Raw genomic sequence first — 27280 nt, 5'->3', positions numbered from 1 at the left:
TGCTCCTTGCAAATAACATTATTTTCTGAAGAGGCCGGTTAACCAAAAAAAAAAAAAAAAAAAAAAGAAAAAACCTTTAAAAGGCCATGAAAGCTGGGTGGCTCCTAGACCATTCTGCATGACTGTAAGCAGTACCTTCTATGCCAGAAAACTATTACTATTGAAACTTTATCTAGCTGTGCCCTGTTTTCAACTACCTTTTTCCTGTTTTCCCTTCTTCCTAAGCATTCACCATCCACCCAGTCCATCCAAATACTCTTCTCTTCCTTCCCATGCAACCTTTTTGCATCAGAGAATTTGAGAGTTAGACTCTTAGACTCCCCTCTAAAGATATTCAAGATTTTCCAGGCTTTTCTTTTCCCAGCCACATACCACTTATCCTCTTGGTCTTACACAGAGACTACCCTTAGACAAGGAGGAGCCCGAGGAGCTAATGAATGTTACAGCAGAAGGGTTGCTGTTGGCCTGAAGTTCCCATTCTGCTTTTCAGGAAAACACATTTCCACCTACACTAGCTGGCCAGCTCCAGCTGTATGTGCCCCAAACTAGTGTCCTCAGCTCCTCTATTTTTGAAACTTACTCAATGTATCTCAAACCAGGAGGTAAGACAGTCTCCTCTTTTTGAGCTCTGTGTGGTTTTGACATTAAAAAAAAAATCAATAAAAGAGATTAAAACAAGATCAGGATTAATTCTTCTAAAAGAAATCAGCATTTGACTGCACAGCCTTACACAATCTGCCTGGTATAAGACACACACAGCATACAGCTGACATGCACTAGCTGAGAGATAGGTGCTATTCACTGCCTCTCTAATGAACAGCATCTGTCAAGAGACAGGAGATGCACCACCAGGAGACAGGAGATGCACCACCAGTGCCCCTACAGATCGTGGGAAACAACCCATCCAGACATGCTGTTCTGAATAAAGTACTGATCAAGTCTACTCTACATGTACTGCAAAAGCTCTAGGACCACAGTGCAGCCTTTTCAGTACTGACAGGACCGAACTGGGCCATGCAGGTGCAGTCAGTGATACCGCTGGATACTGCTGCAACATCATGTAGGCAGTTTCCATGGCTGGCCATCACCTAACCTTGCCCAAACAGGTAAGTCTTAACACAAATTGTTTGTGATCCTCTGCTTTAAAGGGGAAACTGAAGGCATGCAAGCTACGAGAATAACTCCATTCAGGTTTGCAAAGAGGTGCGCTATGCCTCATCTACACACCTTGCCTTTGTGCGTTTCTTGAAGCCACTGGCGAAGGCGGATCAAGCAACTCTCCTGCATTGGAGTTAGTTGGCCCAGATATCGCTCAATGTAATCAGCATCCAATTTGTCAGCTGGAGAAAGAACAGAACAATTCAGAGGAGGATTGGCAAAGCCACAGGGGAGAACTTGGGACATGCAGTTATTTCCATGCRAGGTTATTTATGATTTACACTGGAAGACCACAGAAACCCTCATTTTAGCTGCCTCTCCTGAAGGGAGAGAGCGAGTGACATTCTTATGGCAATTAGGGCATGAAGACAAAAACAGTGTATAAGTTATCAAAGCAAGATCACTCAGTTTATCCCCAGGAACTGTAATATTTAATTCAGCCCTGAACTGTCCTAGTAGGAGCTTTCAAAGAAACACCATGAGCTCTGGCACTCACATCTATCATTAACAGTTCCAGATTCTGGGGCACTTAAATCTCCTGGTGTCCAAAAAAAAAAAGAAAAAAAGAAAAAAAGAAGAAAAAGAAAAAGAAAAAAGAAAAAAAAGGAAGAAAGAAAGAAAAGAAAAAAAAATCATTACTCCCTATTCCAATGGCAAGAGGCTAAAAAAGCAGCCACCTGAAAATTGAAACGTTATCCTACTTCCCTACTTATGAACAGAGGAGAAGGGTGAATAACATTAGCAATTCAGACAGCAAGGGAGATTTTTGTCATGAGAAAGTCCTGCGTGTACCAGCAGCTCAAGGTCCCTCCAGATCAGAGACAAAGGACAAGGGGTTTGAGTCTGCCAGCATTCAGAGATAGAAGCAGATGTGCTGTCAAACGCCAGTGAAGAGAATGTGGTACCAACAGAGGAACAGTGCAAGCCCATAGCTATGTTGGAGGCATACAGGCACACAAAAAGGAAGGCTGAGAGGAGAACCTCTGAGCTAGCTCTGCATCCCACAGGGTATTCTTTTCAGTATATACCATTAGCTATAGAATAAGGACTGGACACCCACAGGACACGCAGTTGTTGACTGATAATACAGAAGTTATATTTGATAAGCTCTATGTCCCCACAGAATCTACAGAGCTAATAAGCTGAGAAGCAAATCCAGGGAAGTTTATCTGTTTATAACCATAAGTAGAACAAGAGCTGCTGCTCTCCTATTCTGCTAGATGGAATCTGTCACTCTTAAATTAACTTTAATCTGAAGATTTCAAAACATGTGAACACTTCTTATACTCACAGTTCCTCTGTGGATTTGAATCCTTTTTACAGACTGTTTCCCGTACAGAGAAGCTACCAGAGAAGGTCTAGTGAGATCAGAAATAGTAAGAATCCAAAATGCTTTTGCATGAGGTACAGTCTGCACCTCTACTCCCAATATCACAGCTCTCACTCCACTAAGATGACCCCCTACTTCTTTTTCTGAGAAAAGAATCTTCTTTTGTCTAGAAGCTATCCTCAGATCAACACTCAGAAGGATAAAGCCTTATTTATGTATTTTGAGTGAGAAATGCATTAGGCCCAAATCCAAAAACATTAATTTTGAAAGRGTCAAAATGTTTTTATTATATGTCAATTATTTTGTACTTTAGGTTTCTTTAATTTAAAATATAAAGCAAAGATCAGATGAATGTTTTTCCTCAGATCAAACAAAAACATAAAATCTACTTTTCCTCTCTTTTCAAGGCTGTTTTTTCTTGACTTTTCTGTTGGGGGGGGGGGAGGTGTTTGTGTTTTTGTTCGGGAAAAAAAAAAGATTATTTCTTCTCCTCCTTGCCCACAGTACAGAAGAAAAAAACTCATGCCAAAAGAAATAAAAATAAACCCATTAGTCACACAGTACTACTCAAAGCATTTAGACTGCCATTTGCTGCTACTGCGACACCACATACCATCAGGGCTGACTGCCTCCGTCGGAGGGCAGGAGTTGCCAGCTTGTTCTTTGGTAGTTCCACGAGCCCCACACTCCACCAGTGCATCATCGGCAACATGTCCAACAGCCAGGGTTTGCTCATCCTTCTGTCCACTCTCTGAAGGTGGTGTCCATCGGGGGATGAATGTGATACCTTGGGAGATCAGCTCCTTCAGATAGTGTTCAATCACTTCCTTACCCTGGAGGGGAAAACTCAATATTAGTAAAAAACCACAGCCCCACCCCATGAAAACCAGCAAGGTGTAGAAGGAGTTTCCTTCAGGAGAGGTGACTAGAGCTGTTAAACCGTGCTTTTACACTCAAAAATGGCAAAATACAACATTGGTCAGGCAAATTTCAAAGCTGTGGATTCAGCTACCTTTATAATACTTTTATCCTGGTCTTCTACTCCCAAATATCAGTTTGCTGCATTGTTCCTCTGCAACCCAGGGGAAGAAGCCACCAAAAGAAACCACCTCTCCTTGAAGCTACTGGAGAGGCAGGGGGCTTATATTTACCCAGAACTTTTGCTTCTTATATGAGAACAGTGTCCTCTGTGCCTGAGGAGCCTGGCACCACAGCATCCACCGCTGCCCTCTGCTTGTACAGCCTGCTCCCTCCTCTACACAGAAACATTCCAGTGAGCAGATTGTTTTTGCTCATTGCACACTGGCTTTGGGGTTTTTCTCCTTCATTTGTCCTACTGAGCAATTTCAGAGAGACAAGCAACAAAAAGAAGTATAAAACTATACTGGGTCTATTTTACAGAAAATAAAACCAAGGCACATGGACAGCAGGTGTTTGCTTTCATTTTGTGGCACAAGGGGTAGCCCATCTTACCCGTTTGATGTTTGAAGTGTATTGCTTCATGGCAATTTTTTCCACTGTGCTTTCAAAACCAAAAAATGACTTGATGTCAAGAGATGCAGACTGTTCAAAGCAAGTCCACTCCTCATTCTCAGGGTGTACCTAAGTCCAAAGACATACATACAGTTGGATGGTAGCARGTAACTTGGATTATGGCAGGGCCCTCGCTGCTGGTACCCACTCAACTGCTTTTTCTCTAAAGCTACAGACTGAGGATTCAGAAGAGGCTTTCTATGAGGTACTGACAGACATACATTCAGCAGACAGACTACTTCTCCCAGAGTAATAGAAGCACATAAGGAACTACACATATGAACATCTGTGGTTAAAACAGCATTCTTCCCACACAAGAAAGTTGAGATTAAACCCCATCTTTGCCTTGCATATCAAAACAGTAATACAGCGGCAGGAGTTGCACTAAAATAGTAGTGAGGCTGCCATCTTCAAACACCATCATGCCAATGCTTCTTATTGAAAGATAGGAGGCATGGCCTCACATCATCTGCAGTTAAAAACCTCCATAACTCCAGCAAAGGAGGACAAACATAAAACAATTTTTCTTCTAGGTTTGGACAAAAAACTCAGCCACTGAATGTTGGTCTTCCCACCAGAACACTGGAAATACATGGCAGACCTGGGAGTGATCCCCCATTATCAGTTCAAAGGACATTTTTTCTACCCATTTTCCCTCAGTTACTCTACATACAGTAAAAAAATAATAACTTTTTCCTGTTCTAAACTCAACTCTTTTGAGGGACTCTGCCTTTTCTCTGTAGGTGCTGCTATTCACAAACTGGCATGGAAAAAAAAAAAAAAAAAAAAAAAAAAAAAAAAAAAAAGATTCAGCTTCTACCCCTTACCCTGCCAAAAGATATAGCGAGCACTATCAGAGACACAAATACACCCAGGGGAAATATGAAGCAGTTGTAAGAAAAGGATCATATTTCTCCACCAGGTTGCTTCAGAGAACATTACAGAAGTAGAAAGATGAGAATAAATCTGTTTCTGGTGCATTCTGGCAAGGAAAAGGAAACTGGTAAAAATAGACCAGGGAACCATCTTGAGGATGCAGACAGCTAGCTCCTGCTCTGTTCCAGGAAGAGTCCTCCCCTCAAAAGCCCAGCTGTTGATGTTTCCTTCCGAAGAACACAAGCCAGAGGCAATACAGCCAAAACCAGCAAGTGCAAAGCCTGAGCAATTGCAGAGTTGACCTGGCAATATATCAGAACTGTCAGCACCCTTCATAATGATGGAAGTTTGATCTACTGTGATTTTTTAGGAAGCTCCATGTACACAGCCAGTGATCCCCGGCTCAGGAGCTCCTCGTCACCTTTCAAAAAGCTAACAGCTTTTCAACTATGTGTTTTTCTTGAAACAGAAGCTACTTAGTTTGCTCACTTCTTAGAAGCTGAGCTGTTGTCCAGTTACCAAAAGGGCAGGTAAGTAACAGGATCTGGACTTTTGTTTAGGAAACAAAAAGCAGTATCTGATTGCTTCCAGAAACAGATGAAGCTATTTAATGGTGACTGCACCCTAATAGCCCAGATACAGTGAAATGGCACACTGCTGCCTAACATACAGCCACTAAGTGAAACATCCCAGGCCACAAATAAGGCTCAAGATTTTTATCCAAATATTTAAGACAAGAATAGCATCACAACATCTTAAAACCTGCACTTATTTGTAGACAAAAAGGAAAGTTAATTGCCAGACCTCATCATATCTCCCATTATAATAAATACTATGGGTTTCCTTCTAAATGTCCACATTAAATACTATGCCCAAGCTCTAGAGTTTTTATTAACTGGAATTCCAACCATTTTTTTCTACTCTCATTCTCGACCTAACACTCCAATCAATCAGAAAAGATTGGAAAAGGCTTGTTCCCTAAGACTCAGCCTTCCAGTCCAAGAGTTTCCAACTGTAGTATGCTACAGTCCAGTGTTCAAACTCATTCAAGCAACTTCACCCTGTATGTTAGCAAATGACTTTCAATACTTCCTTCACAGACAAGTAGAAAAAGGCACTTACTGAGTAACTACATGTCTCAAGGACAACAACACGGTTGGCAAAAGTCTCATTGTGTGCTTCAATGCGGAGAGTTCGCTCTTTCCAGTTCACTGTGTTTTTCTGTATGAAGAAAACATACTCTACCCCTGCAATCTGAAAAGGATGAAGAAACAAACAAACAAACACGGAAAGAGTAGGGAGAAATCAGAAATCAACCCTTTGCAAGCTTAGGAGCAAAGCTCCCATGGCTACAGCCTTAGAGCTTTTACTAATCTGTGCCAACCAATAAAACCTAAGACTGTGCCCCTAGATTCCACTCACCTTCTTTAGCAGCCTAGGAGCATCCACATTCAGTTTGCAGCTCCGTTCAATGATATGTATAGCTCCATCATCACTTTTGGATTCATGCAGGATTTCGCTCCCCAGGAAGACTGGAATCTCTGGACATGTGGGAAAGCGCTTTTCATATGCCTGGAAGTGAAAACAGAGCAAGTTTCGGCTTCTCGATAGATCCATCTTAACTCGTTCTGAATTTATGAATTGCCTTACAGCAAGAGTCAAACAGGGAGATCTGTTGATCATCTTCACTTCTGAGGAAAGGGGAGCTAACCCGGGGTGTGTGTGTGGGAGGTGTTAAAGCAAAGTAGTCATGAACAGAGCTGGCTTTAGCTCCTGTCAGTCATCAAGCTAAGTATGCCTTAGTGTATCTTTTCTTTCACACACAAAGCAGAAACAAAAGCTTGTTATTAAAGAATATTAGATAGGGAATCAAGAACTTGAATGTCACAAGCCAGGTCTTCAGCTAGCATAATATCTGCTAGTTTAAGACTAGACTCAGAACAAAATTTAAGTCAGACATATTGCCTGGATGAAGAAGCTATTTTAACAAATTATATACTACCCCTATACCTTAAAAATGGGATATGCTCAATAGTCACTCCAGACTATCTAGGATAAGACTACCAGTTACTGACCATTTGCTTTGATTCACCTATTTCTACAACAATTCCGTCCTGAATCCGAAACCTTTATTTTAATTGACTGACATCCCTTTGAAAGCTCTTTTTTTTTTTTGCAAAGCTTCTTCACCAGCTCTAGCAAAAATCCACTTTTCCATGACACCATAAATGTTACCTACTGTTGCTTCCCCCCCTCAACTTCTCCCTACTTGTCAGTATCTCATTATATTGCAAGATATCTAGGATAAGACTACCAGTTACTGACCATTTGCTTTGATTCACCTATTTCTACAACAATTCCGTCCTGAATCCGAAACCTTTATTTTAATTGACTGACAGCCCTTTGAAAGCTCTTTTTTTTTTGCAAAGCTTCTTCACCAGCTCTAGCAAAAATCCACTTTTCCATGACACTTGCAGCAAATGAAGTTAAATTGCATAAATGTTACCTACTGTTGCTTCCCCCCCTCAACTTCTCCCTACTTGTCAGTATCTCATTATATTGCAAGATCTTTAGAGGATGAAGCATTTTTCTTGAATTTCTGAAAAAAGTAGTCTTGCATATGAGGATGCTATTATGAGTACGTAATTGAAGCAACACCAGCATACACTGCATAAGCAGCCTGGGATTCAACTACAGCTGTCACTAGAGAACCTGTGCACTCTCTCATAGAGAGTTAGACCACTTTGGTCATAAGATTTTTCCACTATCGTTCTGTGTGCTTAACCTCTATGAGCTACTGCAATCTTCTCATCTTCTGAGACACACAAGCATCTTACACAGCACGTAATTCTCTCAAGGGCATTTACACTTTTATCTACCACAAAAAAGGAGTTAATGTGATCATGACTGAGATCAGCTCTACTGTCAACACATGCACAATGCTATGGGCATGCTCAAGGAGGGCTGCATTACCTATTATCACAGCAGTTTGAAAGACTGGTTGCCCCAGTACATACTTACGTACCCTGATGCTGGGAATAATACCTGCTCTTAAAATAGCTCAGGCGCTTAAGGATACATGCCCTATCTCTTCTTCCTAGATCTCCCAATGGAACATAAGTTATTTCAGGTTACTCTATTGCTCTAGTATCCAAAGGAGAGTGCAAGCCGTGACCACCAACTGAAATTCTGGCCATAAACAAAGTACATAAGTATTTAAATCATTCTCCCCTTCTAAGTAACCTTCTACCCACTTTGCTACATTTGTTGGACAACTTTCACTGTGCCTGCAAGGCATCTTTCAGAAAGCCTAAAACATGTTTTAGATAAATACAAAAATTCCCATGGCAAACGACTATTTCCAACACCTGGGTGCATATGACCAAAAAAAAAAAAATACTCACTCATTGCTTTAAGAAGCTTAACTTGTCATGATAGAAATTCATGGAAGGATATCAGACACTGCTGAAGGATGCTCCCAGCTACCCATTTCCTAGTAAACCACACTTTTCTCAAGGGTCACACAGCAAAAGTTAATAACTTGCCTTCTGAGGTCTACAGCTATCAGCATGCTAACTTTCTCAGGGCAAAATTAGTACTTCTTACCTGTTCTTCCACCTGCCCTCTCCCAATCCTCCATACTCCAAATTACCATCTTTTGCTGTCTCAGGGTACTCTTTTCTTCCTTGATAATCTTTTCTCTTCTAGCATATATAAGCAAAAGTCTCTTCAGGCCATCCAGACTATCCATTTTTAGCTACTAGAGCAAAAAACTTAACCAGAAACCCTATCCCAAAAGAATACTGCCCCCAGTTAATCCCATGACTTCAGAAAATAGCAGTTAGCATAAAGGCTAGAAAACACCTTGAATGTCAGCAGGTTCGTAGAAGAACGGCACTAGGACTGTGCAGACACCTAACAAATTATGCTTGTCTAAATATCCCTGKTTTTTTTCCCCCTCACGCTTCAGTCTTTCTAGGAGTGGTAAGCCCTCCTCACCCTCAGCTATGCTGCACCATATCTCTTGCTGGCTGCACTCATGCAAGGTACTCCCCTACTTCAGCTCTCAGCTCCATGCAAGTGGACAACACATTAGGTTCCAGGACTYCAAGATTACAATGAAAACAAAGGCTGGCCCAACTCCACCTAATTCTCCCAGCAGCTAGGCAGGAAGAAAGGCCCAAGTATAGTGATCTCACTTCTCTTCCTCTACTTCTTGTGCCACAAACATTTGGAAGGGAATTGACAGAGAAACRAGATCTTTTCTTCCAGAACACTGAATGATCAGAGCACAGGGATCATCTCCAAAGGCCTCACTTCAACACTTTTACCAGGAGTTTTAAGAGCCTCCTTTCCACTGAAAGACCACGTTGCAAATGAAGTCCCATACAACTCTACTGAATATAACATAGGTATGTCAGACTCTGATTTGAAGAAAAACTGCTGATTCTCAAAACACAGTTGCTTTCTCCACTATGTAAACATCTGACTTATGCAGAGATAGGCTTCTCAAAAAAAATCGTCATTAAATATAGCAAAAACAAGACTAGGACAACTATTAAAACAGCACAATCACACAGTTACTGCTTCAGAGAGTTAACAACATCTGGAGAAAGAACAAAGTCATGTCAATGCACAGCCCTAGTGATATAACAGCGATAACAACCAAAACCCATCACTTAAATAGGCAGAGCGTTTCCATATTTGAAAAAGAATTCCTTTCACACATCAATGTTAAGTCCTTTGCTAATCTTCCTTGCTCAACCACTCTAAAAATATAGCAGGTCAAAAATGGCTGAGACATATGAAGGACAGCTGAAATGCCATGCTTCAGTCACAATAAAATTATACTGTTAACATGCCTGATCTTAAATCACAGAAGAGACTGAGCTATCAGGGGACTACTCCATCTCTCGCACCCAGTATCCTCTTATCAAAATCAGTATCTAAACACAACAGTACATTTCTGCTTCAGAGAAATTGTTGGAAGTTAAAGACAGAAAAGTGTCTTAGAAGTTGTCAGCCATTGCAAAAACTGGCCATTTTCTTCTCCTCTGTGATTCTGCAGAGTGAATGACAGAACATCTGAGCCAAATGAAAGGCTTAGTATTAGCTTGTTTTAATACATCAGCAGCTAATCTGCCTGCATTTGCCCTTTCATCTCCTTGCTGCAGTAACTCTGCACTGACTAGTGTACAGGAACCAGGATTTGTCTTTCCCTTCTCTGACTCCTCCACCTCCACAAACAAGTACAGTAGTATCAGGTCACCTGTTTTTCCTAAGAGCATGCCCACAAGATTTCTTAAAACTAAGAACCTTGATGACTGAAGTCTTGAACAGAATCAAATTGGGGGGGGGGGGAAGGGGAGAAGAAAAGAAAGGTTTGGTGAAGCCACTTCCTCCCCTCTTATAAACCCTACTGGTATTAACATATGCAGGCAAAACTAGCTAACACTGTGCTCACCTGCAGATCCTCCAGCCCAAACAAGCCAACACTTCACACTGAATCCCAGGCTTGGAATGCATTTTCCAGCAGTCTTCTGATCTGACATGAAGTCAGTGCTGACTAAAGAAAATCTCCAAGCAAATCAACAGCTGTTGCAGGAACTGTCTAGGCAACCCAGGGCACTGCACACACCTGATTAACCAAGCAAACTATTTTAACAGCCCAGTTTACAATAATTCTTTTCTTAAACTTCACAGTAGCGTGCTTCTTAAGAGACCGCTTCACCCCTAATACAACTGTTTCACAAGAGCTGGTTGACTCAGGCTCAGGCCCACAAGTGACTTTCTTTACGTTAAGCTTTTGTCCTAGATTTGTCACAAAAATATTGTTGCAGAAACCAGAGCAACTGCTTTTCATATTAGATTGCATACATCATCTGACCAACATACAAATGTCATTTAAAACTTCATACAAATCTCCCTCAGATGGAAATTACACATCWTTAAAGTTCTAAGTTCACGGTAGAGCTCAGTGAAGACAGAGGAATTTCAGATTGTTTCAACTCTTCTAGGTATTTTGCATGGAATTATCAACCTTCATTCTTTGGTGCATTTAAAATATAAAGAAATTCTGGAGTAGAAAACAAATGAGAATTTCTGGTGTGAAATGATGTTTTACTTTAGATCACGCAGGAAAAAAATCGTATCAGATACTGAGTTTCAATAGTGCCAAAATTTCATTTTATACTGAAGGGAAAACAAGAGGGGAAATCTGTGCAAAGGCTAGTGACATCTTCATACAAACATAGACATTGGCTTGACCTTCACAGCTATTCTAAATCACCTTAGCATGTGTGCTGAGGGAACCCATGTGGCCAAATAGCGGTAGGACGACTGCCACTGCCTGGGGTGCTGGGGAAGGGGAACATCCAATTTTATTACGTAAGCATGATTAGAGATGGCACGGACAGGGTATTTCAGACTGCTTACAAGATGACCTCTACATCTCAGTCCAAGACGAATTAGTGCCACAGGAGCTGACAGATGATTAACCACACTGAGCCACAATTAACCAGCTGTGATATGCCTGACTATAAAATCAGTAAAGAGGTTTGATGGAGTTTTTGCCAGGCAGTAACAAGGTTTGGCCAGCAATCTGCTGAGAAATGTGTCTGCAGAGKGCAGTTTTACCTATGCTGGCCAATGAGATTATGGGACAACAYTGTGATAGCCAAAATCACCTAAATAGTTTGTTTTCCCCGATAATAGAGCCTTTGTGGGCAACACAAGGAAGCCATACTTAAAAGTATTCTAAATTGCTGATCAAATACACAAACAGTTTTTTAAAAATGCATCTGTGATAACAGATTGCTCTGAAGGTCAACTGGATGCCAAAAGAGAACATGTCATACAAGCATATGAGTGTCAAAAACAAAAAATGACATTYTTAAGCCTCACAACCACAGAGAAAAGTGAAGATTACCCTGCTCTACACCCTGTCCACCACATGCCTGCTTGTCCACCTTGCTCCAAAGCAAAGCAGTCCTCCCTTGAGTTCTTCATCTTCGTAGTACCTAGGCGTTACACATATCAACAGTACAAGAATGTTCCTGCTCCCCTCTCCAATTTCATCTCCAGTAGATAGATAGATGACTGCAACATTCTTGCTTCATATATGATCCAGAGAACTACAGCACAGTGTCAGAGGTTTAGATCTTTGTAACAGCTACTCCCCTTTCTTCTCTGTGGGTTTCAACAACCTTTCCAGCAAGTGACCTTGCAATCAATTATACARCAGAGGCCTCAGGAATTCAAAATAACAAGCAAGTCCTAGTACTGAATTACTGCATGAAACAAGACACCTTGAAAACTGAACTTTCCTGCAAATATACAGACTCCTGACACTTTATTCCAGTCCACTGCTTGCTAAGTCCTGAGTGGTCCAATGTGCTCCAGCAAGACATAGCTCTCAAGTTAAATTATCTAGTTTCGTATCATAATATCCTGGAGGAAATGTTACCCTCTTTGTTCATGAAAGAAAACTGAAGTGGAAAATACAGGAAGCAGCACAGGTTGCATACTGACTCCCAGAGCAGCAGTTCTGGCTTTCTCACCCCACCAGTCATCTTTCTAAGATAGGCTCTTTAAGCTTTCCAGTAATATAGAGCAAAAAGGCACCTGGCTTGGATCTTCCCTATCAGCATGCAGATCCTTTAGCAGATTCAACATAAAGAACCTGCATGCTAAATACTGCTGTCCACAGAAACACCAAGCTATTTTGAAATAGCAGCTAGCAGGAAAACATCCACCTTCTATTTGAAGAATGATGCTCTGAAGTGGACTGCATGGGCTTGCCTTTTATATATATATATATATATATATATATATATATATATATATATATATATATATATATGTATATATATACACACACACACACACATATATGTGTGTGTGTGTGTGTATATGGAGATCCTTAGAGATGGCAGCATAGAAATCGGCTGTTTCAGATGCWGGCAAGAGCACAGAAATGGTAAAACAACAACAACAAAAAAAAATCTATGGACTGACTCCTGTATGCTAAGCTGAACTCAGAGGGGGATCTTCAAGCATGTAAAAGCTCAGTTACTGTGAAAAATGACATTATAAAAGACACATGAAGGAACTAAGCTATTATTCACCTGATGTAGACAGAGACTGAATAGTTTACGAGTAGAAGACTTCGCCCTTAGGCTAGGAGCAGAGAACTTTCACGACTAAACAAAGTTTAAATTTGTATTAACTAACAAGATTCCTCATGGTCATGTTACAGCCATGTGCAATTTCCCAGAATAAAGGGAGAATATGTACATCTGTATTCAGGGGAAAGGAGAAAGAAGAGGAGATTATACCAAGTTTTAAGCTAAAGATGCCCAGATCATCATCCCTTTGAAAAGAGATGACTAAAGAGAAGGATAAGACTCCTTATCATTGCTAGTAGAAGTGGATGGATTTTGACCAGCTCTAATAACGCATAAATCACTCTCCCCAGATTCAGGTGTTTTCAGAATGTGGCCTTCCAAGAAGCAACCATTTTACCCAGCACTCCCTTCCACTACTTAGTCTAAGCGCTGAAGAGAACCACAGGTCTGCATACGTATTCACGAGATGTAATAATCTATTTACTCCATAATGGCTAGAACAGAGACCTATTTCTTGCTACCTACAGACAGCACARAACAAAGTACACAGAACAATTGGTGGGGGGGAGCGATCAAACAGACATTTGGCATACAAAATGCAGTGAAGTCAGTGGAAAGGTTACACCTTTTTAAGGAGATACAAAGCAGCTGCAAAAGAGCAAAATTCTTTGGAGCCTGAGCAAAAATATCTTTGCTAGGAAACAGAAGAAGATCTGCACAGTCAGAAGCCTATTGGACCTCAGAACTGTAGATATAAACATTGACCTAGTGTTGTCTCTCCTTGGACTACAGCCAATAATCTACCTCATTTCTTCAGATCTGATGAAAGAAACAATTCAGAGAGCAGCAGCTGGTTATTACAATACAAGCACAACTGAGTGACACAGCAAACCTACTAAAACCTGGACATGCACTGYAGCTGTACACAGCTAACTCAGGAAATCACCAGTGTGTCCGATCTCCTGCCTGAGAAAAAATAACATCCTATTTAAGCTACTCTGCTACAGCATTTTCATTTGCTTATTAAGAGGAGAAACTTAGGGCGCAGTTCAAGTCACAAACAGCACAGAATGCACCGGCCCTTACAAATACCTATGAAAGTCACGCTTTATTCAGGAATTATTGCTAGTTAGTTGCACACATTTGCATAGCCCATTGTGGGTAGAGACAGATGCACTGAACAGGTACATCTCAGGTGACTACAGCCTTGAAGAGCAAAACACAACAAGCGCTATGTCAAACACATACTGCCCAATGAACCACTCCAAATCAAAAAGGTTGACTCACAAAGTAGTCCCTGGTAGTTAGCAGGACAATCTGTCATTGCCAGAAGCTGCTGGACTACGCTTAAGAGTTAAAAAAACAAAAACCAAACAAACTCCAAAACCCACCTGTACACTGGCTGAGATTTTACAATTGCTGATGGTTCCAAATTTTCCCACCTCTTTTCAATAATAAACTGCTGATCATGGTTTATCTTTTGCATTCATACATTCTGTAGAATAGAGAAGAGGTTTTTAGGCTCTACTGAAATACAAGGCATTGGTGACACCTGAAGCTACATTGTCTCTCCTTGCACTATGCAGGAATGCCATTAAATGACAGCTTTGGAACTCTTCCATTCTAGCATTAGACTGCACTGATCAGGTTAAGCTTGAGATGCCACTCATCCTACTTTAATGCAGTAAGCCTCCATCTTGCAGCTGGAGAAGACGATCAAAGAGAACTGGGAAGACCCTACGCAGATTCCTTGAATGACGGAATTGCTCAGATCTCATCTCCAAATCTACATATTGTGCAAGCACTAACCTCTCCTAAACATTCTTTCCAAGTAAACAAAGTCTTAGAACTTGCAAAGCAAAACTATTAAAGAAGAGATTTGCATGATGCCAACAGTATACACTAAGCAGGCCAGAGGGGACAAATGTTGTCAGGAGGTGTTTGCCAGAACCCTGAATGAATAAACAGCTCTTCTATTTGCTCCTAGTAGAGCAAATTTACCAAACGCTTTCTTCTCACTGGAGGGGAAATACCCCACACCATAAGCTCAAGAGAAATGTCAGCTGTTTGCACAGCCTGATTAATGCTCACTCATTTTGCTTAATATTGAAAGAAGGAGGTGGCAGGACTGAATGAGTGAGTACAGCTGTAGGAAATCTTCCCAGCTGACATGGGGATCATTACTTTCAGACTTTTGTTGCCAAATGTTTCTCAGCAGTAAGATGTTGTGATGTTTAAACTGCATCTTGACTGTGCGGTCTCAAAACCATCAAGTCACACTGAAGCAGCATATCTTGAGTCGACAGTAGATCTTGAATGTAAAACGTTAACCCAGTAACTTGAGATAGTCGCAACAAATATTTTCAAAACACAGCAGAAAAAGAGGAGACAAGGGAAGCTGTCTTCCTTTAAAATACCTTGCACCACAAATGACTGAAGACAGCATCCAAATCCAAAGATCATTTGTCTGCATTCAGGAGGTAAAAGTTCTATATATCTAMCAATCATGTTAAAGTGAGTAGATAACTCTTTAATGTATACTGTGTTTGACAAGGATTGAACACCAAAGAATAACTACTTAAAAAATACATTTCCCCCTGCATCTTGCTTCTTCAATTCTAGCATAACCTCAACCAGAAATTCCATTTCAGACAGGATCTGAAAACTGTGTCATTTATGTACGTAATAGTAGCTCTAAAGGAGCTAAATGAACACAGGGCATGTAGGCCCACATACTGCCAAACACTACTGCATGCCATTTGCAGAAATCCAGAGATACTGTGGGTAGCAAGCTACTGCAGGCACCTCCTCTCTGTCATTCCCACAGATGCTGCACTTGGAGCTCCACGCAGTCCCTTCAGTTGCTCTGCACAGCCACATCATCATTACTGCTTCAGAGAGATTCCAGCTGCCAGAACTGCTCAGTTTTCCCTGCAGCAAGGTGCTTTCTACCTGGGCCCAACCTTGAAAGCAGAGGCTATGAACCAGTATCAAATATTTCTTCTAAGACTCCACTTTTCTTTATRTAAAAATCAGTCTGGGATATCACTTAGAATAATGACAATAACTTGTAATTTCATTCTGGGATATTCCACTCTGTAATTACCATTAAGTATGTAGAAACTCCAAAAATATATATTGTGATACATTTGTGCTATAAGCACTGTGAAATATTGAACTGTAGTTGACCTGAACAGCCAATCTGCAAATCTTATGTAGCAAGATAGCAGTCTTGGTATCTGGATGTGCATGCATATTGCATATGCATATTGCCACATGCATACTGAACTTGTCATTCTAAACAAACTCACAGAACTAATATGATTCTTACTAGTCATCATTCTGCTTGTGCATTATACTCCTTTCACCCACCATTTTGCCTGCTACTGATGCATACTGCAAGCTGTTTGAACTAAGCTTTCTATGGTGTCTATATTACCCGGCACAAGAGGGCTCAGAGGCTCTACTGCCAAACAGTCATTGCCTCAATCAGTGAAACACTGAATCCTTTAAAACACCACAGCATTAGAGAGCAGAGCATGCACAATATATCAGGATTTAAACAATCTCTTTATACTATCAACGTGCTAGATGTGACAGGAAGAAGTCATCAAATAAAGCTACTTAAAAATCTAACATCTGTAACATGATACATGCTGATGCTGAAAAGGTTTAAATAAAAATCATTCTGAAAAGGTAAACAGAAGGAAGTCTAATTGTCAGGACCTGAACCTCAGTGTTCAGTTATTCCTCCTACAGCTAATCTTGACAGCTAGCATAGCAAGAAGCTGCTTTCAACCAGATTGCATATGCAAACTCTCTATCACTTTCGGCACAAAAGAGCGCAGGCAAGACAGTGAAATAAGATGCATTTTGATTTGAATTGTACTGGATGTTTAACTGCAACACGTACTGTGGGCCAGATCCTCAATGGGTGTGAACAAGCAAAGCTTCACTGACTTCAAAGCATGTTTGCCAATTTGCAAATAGCCAGTGTAATCAAGGCTGGTGTCCTGGCTGAYTATTTTCAGGCAAGCGCAAGGATGCTTGACAAATCCAGTAAATACCAGTAAGACTGCTTTGGTATGGTTGGGCACATGGGGGGAAGAAGGAGGGAAACAACAAAAAAACATCTCACAAGAGATCATGGAGTATTGCTTTTGATAGGCTATGAGCTTGGGATACAGGATGAGTTAAGAAGGTGGAGAGGAATATTTTCTACCACTAGTTCCATGTAAAGTAGTTTGAGTCTAGATAAAACTGCAATCTCACAGTCTGAACTAAATTTGCCACCCAGCTTGTTAGTTACCACAGCATTCAAGCCCTATTTAAAAACAGAAGCATACACCATCCCTGGTTCCACTAATTTCCTACTTTATCTTATCTGGAAAAAAAATCAAGAACTCTAGATCAATTAAATGCAAAGAACAGTTAATTGCTACCAAAGCTAGAAGAGAATCAGAGTTATTTGGACATTGAGGGATGTATGAGACACAAAAAGGCTGCAAGCTGCAGATGTGCTCACAGAACAACATCCCGTCCCAAACTAGCATTGCATGCAACTTTGCTGGAGACCATAGCAGAAGCACCTTAGACTAAATAGTACCACTTGAACAAGGAGGGAGAAATATATGTCACTGCTGTCTATGTGTGGATTTTATACCTTTAACCAAAATGTACAAGTACAGGGTTCCCTTTTCAGGATCTGAATCCTATACTATTCCTCCATTGGCACCATACTGCACAGAAAGACCACTCACACTCAATAGAAACCGGAAATTCCCAGTAGTAGGAATAACAGCTAAACACAAAGTGCCTTGCTTGGTCCTCTCAACACACTTAAAACAAACGGAAGTACAGTCAAGAAGTTCCTCATTTACAATACTACTGAAGCAGTTCAAACTGCATGCTAAGTACAGAAGGCAATGTAAGAGTTCCTACGGAGGGTGTTTCAGATTCCGTAATGTTAAGAAGAGTCCTAAGAAAAATTAGGGTACACTATAAAGTATGTCCAAATGGCAGATAATGTCAAYTGCAAGTGTAAAGGGCTGACAGTACTTTTAAAATTAATGGGAACAAAGCTCCCAAATTTAAGCCTCAGTTTGAAACCRTTTTATCTGACCTAATATTTTGTTGCAACAAATAATATCAAAAATGCAAGCTTAGCTCCATTTCCTATATGACTACGCATTTTGGACTTGCTAACCCAAATCAAATGCCTTATCTCCCTGTGTCAGAGAGGGCTCACAAAAATTTGCATCATTCAGAAAAAGTTATCGCTCACGAGCTATTTGGCAGAAATATCCCTCCTTCCGGATTTGCCTCTCTCTCTAACATTTTTAGCATAAAACTTAAAAAAAAAAAAAAAAAAAAAAAAAAAGACTGTTTCCATTTGGGGATTTCTTGGCTCTCAAGTAAAATCAGGAGAGGTGTGCAATCTTAAACTTGCTGATCTAATTGAAGAGAACATAAGATCAGGTCCTGGGAGGCATGAACTTGGCAGGAGAACCTGTTCAAGAACAGCTCCAATTAAAAGGAGAAACAAAGAAGAAAAAAAGAAAAAAGAAAATCAAATAGAAACATGAGAAGATAAAGCAAAAGAAAAGTCAAAATTCTTTTCAAGTATATGGGATAAAGATGTCAGGGAGTGGTTTTAATTTGAAGAGCATAATATTTGCAGTCCTTTAGTGTGAATGCAGATTAGAAACAAAGCATGTGAAAAAGACCACTGTGAATTTGGACAGGTTTGGAAAGATCATCTTTTGTTCAGAAAAAAAAATCAAAACTTCTAAATGGCCTAAAGAGACTTGCTAACTTGATTCCTTGTTACTTCCTCAGATGCACAGGGAAGAGACCAAGAGTGGATGTGTGTTAYGAAAGACCAGAAGATCTGTTAAATCTACAGCCTGCGAAAGTCAGAATATGAGCTGCAGAACTATTAGTAATCAGCAGAGTGTAAATTCATAGACAATTATGCAGAGACCCACTATAACAAACATATTGTCAGTAAAAGTACTGGCTCATCTGTTAAGCAGCTGTCTAGTGGGTGAGTTGCAAACATGCATTTTTGAGAAGCCTGTAAAACAAATCATGTTTCTGATGGTAGGGCTGAATGAAAGGCATGGGAAACACTACATGCTTTAATAAGCTCAGGATGCAATGGATCGCTTGGCTCATTTGACTAAGACAATCCTGTTTCTCAGACCTTCATAACTGAATGAGATGCACACTACTTACTACAGTGGGACCCAAACACCAGAGGTACTGGATGAAAATACTTTTTCTAACATACACCTCATGACACACAGCCTGAACAGACCACAGAAAATACAATGATCCTCTCCACCATATAGATGAGGAATCAAGCACAGGAATATCGTGCTGAATGGGACACAGGGACCTGTAAAACGAGGAGGTGTCTTGAGATCACCCACATGACCTTTGGGTTCCTCTCATAAGCCAGGGTATGAGATCATGGCATTCCAAAGGTTTGCACAAAGCATTTGAGGAGAAAAGATGAAAGCAGCTGAATACAAGGTTCCCAGTACAGAGGAAGCTGCTGTCAGATTTACGTTGAAGCAGATTAACAGCAATACCATGTGCTCAAGAGCAAAACAGCCTCACTGTACGCCTACGCTCCATGTGAAACTTCCAGCAACTGACAGCTAGCACTTGACAGCTCCGAGAAATTTGTACTGCCTCCACACAAATGGAAGACTCCCTCTAAACATACCAAATACAATAAGGAAGCCTGCATTCAACTCTGCCTGCATGAACTGCCACTAGATTTGAACACCACCGTCTTCAGAGGATTTACAACATTGGTATTCATGATTTAAAAAAAAAAACCTGCTGTGAACACATTTTCCACAGGACAGAGTAGGATCAAAGGGTCTATATTCAGTTCTTTAATGCATACACAGTCCTTTGGGTGACCTTGGACAAGTAACAATCTACATAAGAAAGAATTAATACTTTTGCTAAGATAACAGGAGTTTGAGTTTGCTCGACACCAAAAAGATGACATTTACAATCCTARTCTTGAAACTCCAGGGAATTATAAGTTCTATCATGTCAAAAAGTCAAAATTGAAAGTAAATAAACTGAAATCAAATAAAATTAAGCAACTTGAAAAATAAACCCATCAAACTCTGGCCTTTAGGTATTCTGCTAACAAGCTTACAAAGGATTTGTCTAGAGGCAACCCACACTCCTGTATTAGCAGCCAATCTATTGTTGGGCATCTGGTGTTAGGGTTATCCTACTAATATAGACAGTAGAAAAGAGGAACACTATGTATACAGCAAAGTACTGGTTTCTTCATAACAAACATTGCTATCTTATTCCAAGACCGGCTACACTAAGATAGCAAAGAACATAGCCAGAGAAGTTTCACCACCACAAGCAGCCTTAGGCTGCATCCGTACCTACAGAAAGCCACTGGCTTAGCTGTTAAACAACCACCGCAAACTCAGAGAAGACTGGAAAGGCGGGGGGGGGGGAAGTGGGGGGGAACCCAAGCATAAAAAAAGAAAGTGTTTATTTTGATAATCAGAAAGTACGAAGGTGAATGACAACTGTTCTTAGCTGAGGAAGTACTGCTGCCTTTGGGGTACACACATACTTAGGCACAAAGAATCTCTCATCCAGTTTTAACTACCGAAATAGAAAACTGGAGATTGTTTTGGATAAGCAAATCTTATGGCACTGATTTCCCAAAAATTCGAAAGAGGCACTATTGTCAAGAGAGACACAAAACACATATCAGGGTCTCCCTTCTACTCATGGGGATGATTTCAACTATCTGTAGGCTATAGCTTTTCATCTTCATTCCTGATCCCTAACAGACCAAAGCAAATTAATGTCTATGTTCAATAAGGAACACAGATAATAGAAAAAGCAGCAGACTAAGAAAGCCTCAAGCACCAACCCCTCAGAGAATCCTCGAGTGGACTGAAATGTGCAGACATTACTGCAAAGAATCTGTATGCAAATCTCAGATATACCCAAATGCTCAGTGCTTCCCTTGAAATACAAGGAGCAAGCTCTTCAGAAGAAGACTTGGCACATACCTTGAAAAAYAGTAGCAAAATTCAGAATACCACATATGCCCCTCAACTGTACCTGTCCAAGAAGTCACTGTAGCCACATTAACTTTCCGCATCACCAGCGAAAGAATTTCAATCACAGCCCTGAACACTCTTTGGGAAATTACAAAATTTAGAGAGAGATTTCCCAGCATTTCAATCATCGGGTGAATGGGGAAGATTAATATGGAAGATTTTTTTGAAAATTTCAAARTTTTTAAAATTTCAAAATTCAAATGTTGTAAATCACAATTTTTTGAAATTTGTGATTGAGAATTAAGTTCTAGATACAGATATCCTAACATACTGATTTGGATGAGAAAAACTGAGTATCCAAAAATATTCAGGCTGAAGCTATCTCAATATCACTTTTCAGTCATTTTTGCTCAAATCAATAGATTCTAGCCAGAATGGGTTTTTCTGTGCAAATGCAAAGACTGTCCGACCACAAACTGTCTAACCCCATTCACCCAAATGTTATATTTTTTCCTTCTTTGTGATATTACTCTTAAACGTTATGGAAGTTTTTTCTTCTTTTCCTCTACTAATTATCTAGTTTAATCTGATTTTTCACAAAGAACTGAATAAAGGATGAAAGATAAGAATTAAACCTCTGTTCCTACAATGTACCTATAAGACTGCCAAAAARACATACTAGCCAAAACTGCGGTTTCCCACCTCCCACTGCCTTAAGTCAAATAAGACAGAGTTTGCAGCCCTTAGTCGCAAGAGAAGTGCTGAGTGTTACTCACTGCCATGACGAGCTCAAAAGGATATTTGTAGACTCGAACAGGGGACTGATACTTCTGCACCATTTTTACTACACACCTGTAACAGAAGGAAAACAGCAGATTTTAGATCCTTTATACAAAACATAACTCTACTGTAACATGTCCTAGCAATTTTCACCTRCAGATCTTACTAGAAGCCTTAAGTCTTTTCCATAGATAGGGAGGAGGAGACATAYTAGGGAAAATATCTTGCCCTGTGTCACTTAGCAAGACAGCAGCAGAAACAGAATGAAACACAGCCTGCAATCCCAATCTAGYATCTAGTAAACAATACTGTCCTTTGCTGCTTCCCAACACCATTGCAGTAAATTCCACTTAGAGCTTAAACAAAACTCATGATAAAGCACAGAACAGAGATGTAAGGTCAGAATCAACTGACTGTACGCTGGAGAAGGAAACCGCTCAGCGGGCTTGCAAAACTTAAATGGTGACACTTTTTTTTCCAATAGGATACTCCTTTTGGCACTATGTTTGATACCACCTTGCAAAATCCCTTATGTTGCAACTGTTTCCAGCACTAAGGGTTGGCTTCCTGTATGGTAGGATTTTAAATACTTTTGTGCACACAGTAGCATCCAGCTGTTTTAACACCACCAAAAAAAAGGAAACAGCATGCTTAGAGAACATGCCTGATGCATAGCTAGCAATCACATCCCACTGACTGGATGCTCACTGCTTCCAGCTGAACTAGGAAAATAACTGCATGTAATGGTAACAATTCAGTTCTCAGCATTTCATTTCTCCTATCCACCTCTCACTGTTCTCATCAGGATTCCTCCCTCAGATTCTTTTGCTGGGGTTTTAACCCTCAAGCATGCACCAATAATCAGCATCTGAAGGAAGAATGTAAAACATCTAAAATGTTTGTAAGCTGCTTTCTGCAAGTCCTTTAGGATGTGGCCCCTATTAATACCATCTGCAAACATCAGAAACACAAAAGACCGGACTGCTGGTCCAAGACACTATGCTGATTCCACCCCACTCAAATTCTTCTGTTAAGCAGACACAGCCCTTGGCGACATGATGCAGCATAGCACTGAACTCGAAGCACAAGACAACTTATCCCTGACAATTTAAGCCAAAAATTGGACCTGAAGTATGAATTCAAAGACAAAACCAGTGATATATTTTCCTCCAGGAAGAGTGCTGCAAAACACTGTTTTGAGGAAAATCTAAACATTAAGCAAAGGAAAGGAAAAAAAAAATAAAGCTTTAAGAGGTTTGGTACCTGAGAATGGGGGATGTTTGTAGATGAGTCTCACAATCAGATGGTCAAACCTTGCTGGATCTCAGAGAGCCTCATGGGTACTAAAAGCCAGTTCACGCAGAACAAGTAAACAGAGAAGAGAATGCATCAGTAAAGCATTCAGCTCAAACTGAAGTGAACAGAACGGGGGCAAGCAAGCACCCAGGAAGCCCAGGCTGCTATCAGGTAACAGATATTTGAGCCAAGAGAAGCAAGGGGCACCTTGTAACGCAACGCTGTAATATGATTATGTAACCGCAATACCTCGGCCACGCAGGAACCTTCTGAGTAAGTGCAAATATAGCAAGAGAGGCTAGTCAAACAGTTTGCTGTGATCTTGCTATCAGTTATGAGTTTGCCTTCTAATTGGGAGCTGCAACATCAGATTTTTCACAGCTTTATTGCTTCCTAYTTCCCTAACTGACGGAAGTTAGGGAAAAAGGGCCAGAGACTATTGTGGCCCCAGGAGCTGTGGAAGACAGATAGCTGTTAATGCAAACATGCCCTAGAAAGCATTCATACTTTTGAGAAAGTGCAGTGGCTGACCTGTTATGTCCTCTTCTCAGAAGGAGACTGTGAGAAAGTCATTCTGCTTCTCAAAGCAAGAGGGACTYCAGCTAGAACCTCTGGGAAAAAAAAACAAAAACAAACAAAYAAAAAACAGTGAAGCAGTTCTGTGCACAGATACACATACATGATTAGCAATGATAATATTTCAGGTTCTACCATTAGCCAGCTAAGCCCTGTTAGCTAACCACATGCATCTCTCCAGAGCTTTAGAACTACAAAGTCAGACATGTTATAAAAATCATTTCATGTACTCCACTCAAATTACAAACAGATGTGTTCAACCACATTGTAAAGAAAGTCAGAAGGAAGCTACACATCTACAGAACATGTCTTCTGCTCAACTAGCCATCACACCACTCCAATCTCTAAAGTGGCTCAGCCTACCTCCTCTACTTTGTATTTGCATCTGGCTTAAAGCAYATGCTAGCAAACAGTTCAGCTAAAGAGTAGTGATTCACTAAACTGCAGCTTGATCACTTATAACCATCAATCTGTATCAAGAGGAAGACCTATAACCATTCACTGGGAAAGCTGGGGAAGACCATGATCTCAGCTGGCCAAGCTCAGTTCAGTTTAAAAAAAATAAAATCAGAGAGGTTAGAGCAGCTAAYGCATTGAAGCAACATTTCCAGCTCATCATTTCAGTACCTCAGTTAGACATTGGAAGTATTGCACACCCGAATGTATACAGCAGCTACCACATTTCAAGCACCCAGTAAAACTTCAACTGCAACACCAATTGCACAGAGAGTCTACAGTCTGAAGCTCCCTGCAGAGTCCAGTTGGCCTATGAACCCCTTTTGCTACAATCCACACAGCAATTCACAAACTAACYGAACCCTAGAAGGCAGCAAAATAATTACAAGCCTGGCAGGATACTGGGGGAAGGAGYGCAGGCTTACTTTAATATGGAAGTATATGAACCCCTGGGCACATATATATTTGCTGGCTGTAACTTTGGTAGCATTTCAGAAAAAAAGGTGAGGTTTCTAATGAGAAGTAATGTAAATGCAGCATGCAGAGCTACTGTTACATATTAGCTGGAGCCTGAAGAGAGTGAGGGCTCCCAAAAGGAATACTATGTACACATCACTACGCATACAGCAAGGGGAACAGAAGCAGTAATATTAACTGCATGTTTCCATTTTATTTAGAATCATCCATTAAGTACCTGAGGGATTTTCCATATGTTTACCTTTTATTCTATTATTGTTTGTAGGAGGGACATATTTGACAGAATATAGACAGTTGGGTGGAAATAAAAAGTTGTTTTTTATATATAAATGTACTATAAAAACAAAAGCCCTGAACCAAAAYTCCCTCACCCTTGCTTCTCAGTCATCCTACCATGAGGTCAGTCACCTCTTTCTACATTAATACTGCCTGCTGTATGGTGAAACTCAGCATCTAATGACTTCAGTAACTTCTCCCACTTGTGGTAGCTTCTCTTCAGCTGGAAGAGAAGAGAGCAGTGTTGGGGTTTTTGTTTTTCTCTTAGAGTTTGGGCAGGAGGAACACAGCACTACTGAAATATTGAAGTTTCAGACTTCCTCAAGTTCTACTGCATTAAGACAAGTGAAAGCCAGCTACAACTCCCGGTGGAGCTGGTATTTGCAGCTACAAAAGGGAGGCTCTTCAGGCATTGTGGTCCTCTCTCTCCCCCTTATAAAGCAATAATGTAGACAACATGGAGAGAAAGAAGAGCTGTGTGGTTATATTTTCTCTGCCTTAAACACCTTCCACGCTGGCAGATGTTGAAATAGTAGCTGATGCTTTGCACATGTAATAGCAAGATGGTACCAAGCAGTAGGATATTTATTAGAGCTCCTTCACATAAGTCAAGAACTTGAACAAGTCTTCCATACTGAAATAGTGCAGCTAGAAGCTTTTAGTATCTTTCAGAAGTAGACATAGTCTTCTCAGGCAAAAAGATTTTATATTCCTTTTCATCTTACTCCTAAAAGATGTCTCTGGTGTGGGGAGAAAGGGAGTATGAAGAGTTTTAAGGCAGCACATTGTATTATGGAGTCTGGCCTCCTCTTCTTACACCTTGCACAGATGCCTGGAGTCCTGTTGCTGATTACAACCAAAAGATGGGCAACACAAATTCAAACAATAATACTCACAYGTTCTTTACAAGACAATAAGGAACAGGTTTTCTGATTGAGAGGGGAAGAGAAAAAGGAAGAGCATGCAGCASTCTGCTCTTGAAGCTGTGGGAAGTTAGCCGTGTCCTTCATCTATGTGGCAAAATAAGCATCATGCCCAATACTTTCACATCATCTCATACTATAAAATGGACTTTCTTGCCCGAAAAAGCATTATTGTCCTTTTACACTACCACATACTAAATGCTAACTGAAATTTAGCAATCTGCAGCAGTAGACAATCTTTCTTGAAGGAAACAGTCTCATTCCTCTCTCACACCAGTCTCAAAGAAACATCTTTTTCCTTGCCTTTCCACAGAGAGTGATGACATATGCCTTTTTAACCATCAACATGGCAGCATGCATGTAACAGTCATTAAATTCAGCTTAAGAATGAAAACCTGCTCTGGTTCATCTTAATGCATAGAACAACAGTAGGTCCAATTGTCAAGTCCCTTCACATCACTGCAGAGTGACAGCACAGAACAGTTTCAGCTCACTCTATGCAAAGTTCACAGGCAGATTTCCTCTGAACACGAGTACACTGCACATCGGTGCACTTGCTAGCCTCAGCCAGACACCAGTGGTGCTGTTGGCACAATCCTCTTCTCACACAGCCTGCAAGCTGATTTTGCTACTTGGAGGAGTTAAACAAAGTCACCCAGAGTACAAGAGCCCATGCTTGGTTTAACCCTACCCTAAAGCCAATTGAGATTTACATAGAAGCTGACCCAAATACATCAGCACATTTGCAGTGACTTACCAGGGTCAGCCTTCAAGTTCAGAAATACTGGAGGGTCRGCCAGGTTATTTCAGCAGAGTTGAGCAGCTAGTTTCCAGGACCAACTGGGGCCGCRCACTGTTAGCCCGAAGGAAGGATCGGCTTCTAGGGAGGGCTGGCATTGCCCCCTCTGCAACCCACGCTGAGTTCAGCCAGTGGAGCTCCTACAAGTGCTTGCAGCCACCGGGGCCACCTCGCTGGCGCTTCCGAGTCCTCCAGAGCTTTCGCAGGGGGACGGTGAACAGATAAGCCTAATATGCAGCAAGCTGTCATCAAGCTTTAATGAGAAGAACTGGAGAACAAGAGATTAAACGTTCTCCAACTTTCCCTAAGTAGGACAGAAACCAGCAAAACTTTAAAGTCGGTTTTTAAAATAAATGAAGTGATTCACAGCCCGACTGCTCGGGGTTTAGGTCTGTCACTCACCACCACTCAATTTTTTACCGGCTCTCTCTAATCCCCTAAGGATTATGACTAAATTTCCCTTTCAGCTTTTTGGAGCCGCAGGAACAGCGGCTCCCGGCACAGCCGCCCTTCCGCCCCCGGCCCCAAGCGTCGCCCCCGCCGCCACACGGAGGTGCCGGGGGGGCCAGGGCACACGGCGGGGCGCCGCCGCCCCCGGCGAGCCCCGCGCA

General features: G+C 41.0%; 1 protein-coding gene across 1 annotated transcript in view; it reads right to left on the bottom strand.

Moving 5' to 3' along the window:
• SEC14L5 (SEC14 like lipid binding 5) overlaps positions 1–26835 on the bottom strand; it is a 37896-nt gene extending 11061 nt beyond the window's left edge. The window contains exons 1-9 of the mRNA XM_085305313.1: positions 26628–26835; positions 23694–23773; positions 23130–23209; positions 21863–21938; positions 6320–6469; positions 6020–6151; positions 3962–4090; positions 3102–3321; positions 1228–1340 (exon numbers count right to left, since the gene is read on the bottom strand). Of these exons, the coding sequence (XP_085161439.1) occupies positions 1228–1340; positions 3102–3321; positions 3962–4090; positions 6020–6151; positions 6320–6469; positions 21863–21925 (807 nt within the window). The 5' untranslated portion in view covers positions 21926–21938; positions 23130–23209; positions 23694–23773; positions 26628–26835. The remainder of the gene's footprint in view (positions 1–1227; positions 1341–3101; positions 3322–3961; positions 4091–6019; positions 6152–6319; positions 6470–21862; positions 21939–23129; positions 23210–23693; positions 23774–26627) is intronic.
• Positions 26836–27280: the final 445 nt, after the last annotated feature.

This window comes from Rhea americana, unplaced genomic scaffold (genome assembly GCF_003343005.1).
Source record: "Rhea americana isolate MKP2758 unplaced genomic scaffold, rheAme1 scaffold_219, whole genome shotgun sequence".
In the NCBI taxonomy this organism is placed as follows: domain Eukaryota; kingdom Metazoa; phylum Chordata; class Aves; order Rheiformes; family Rheidae; genus Rhea; species Rhea americana.
The sequence above is the reverse complement of the archived record's forward strand: the minus strand, read 5'-3'. Positions and strand labels throughout refer to the sequence as shown.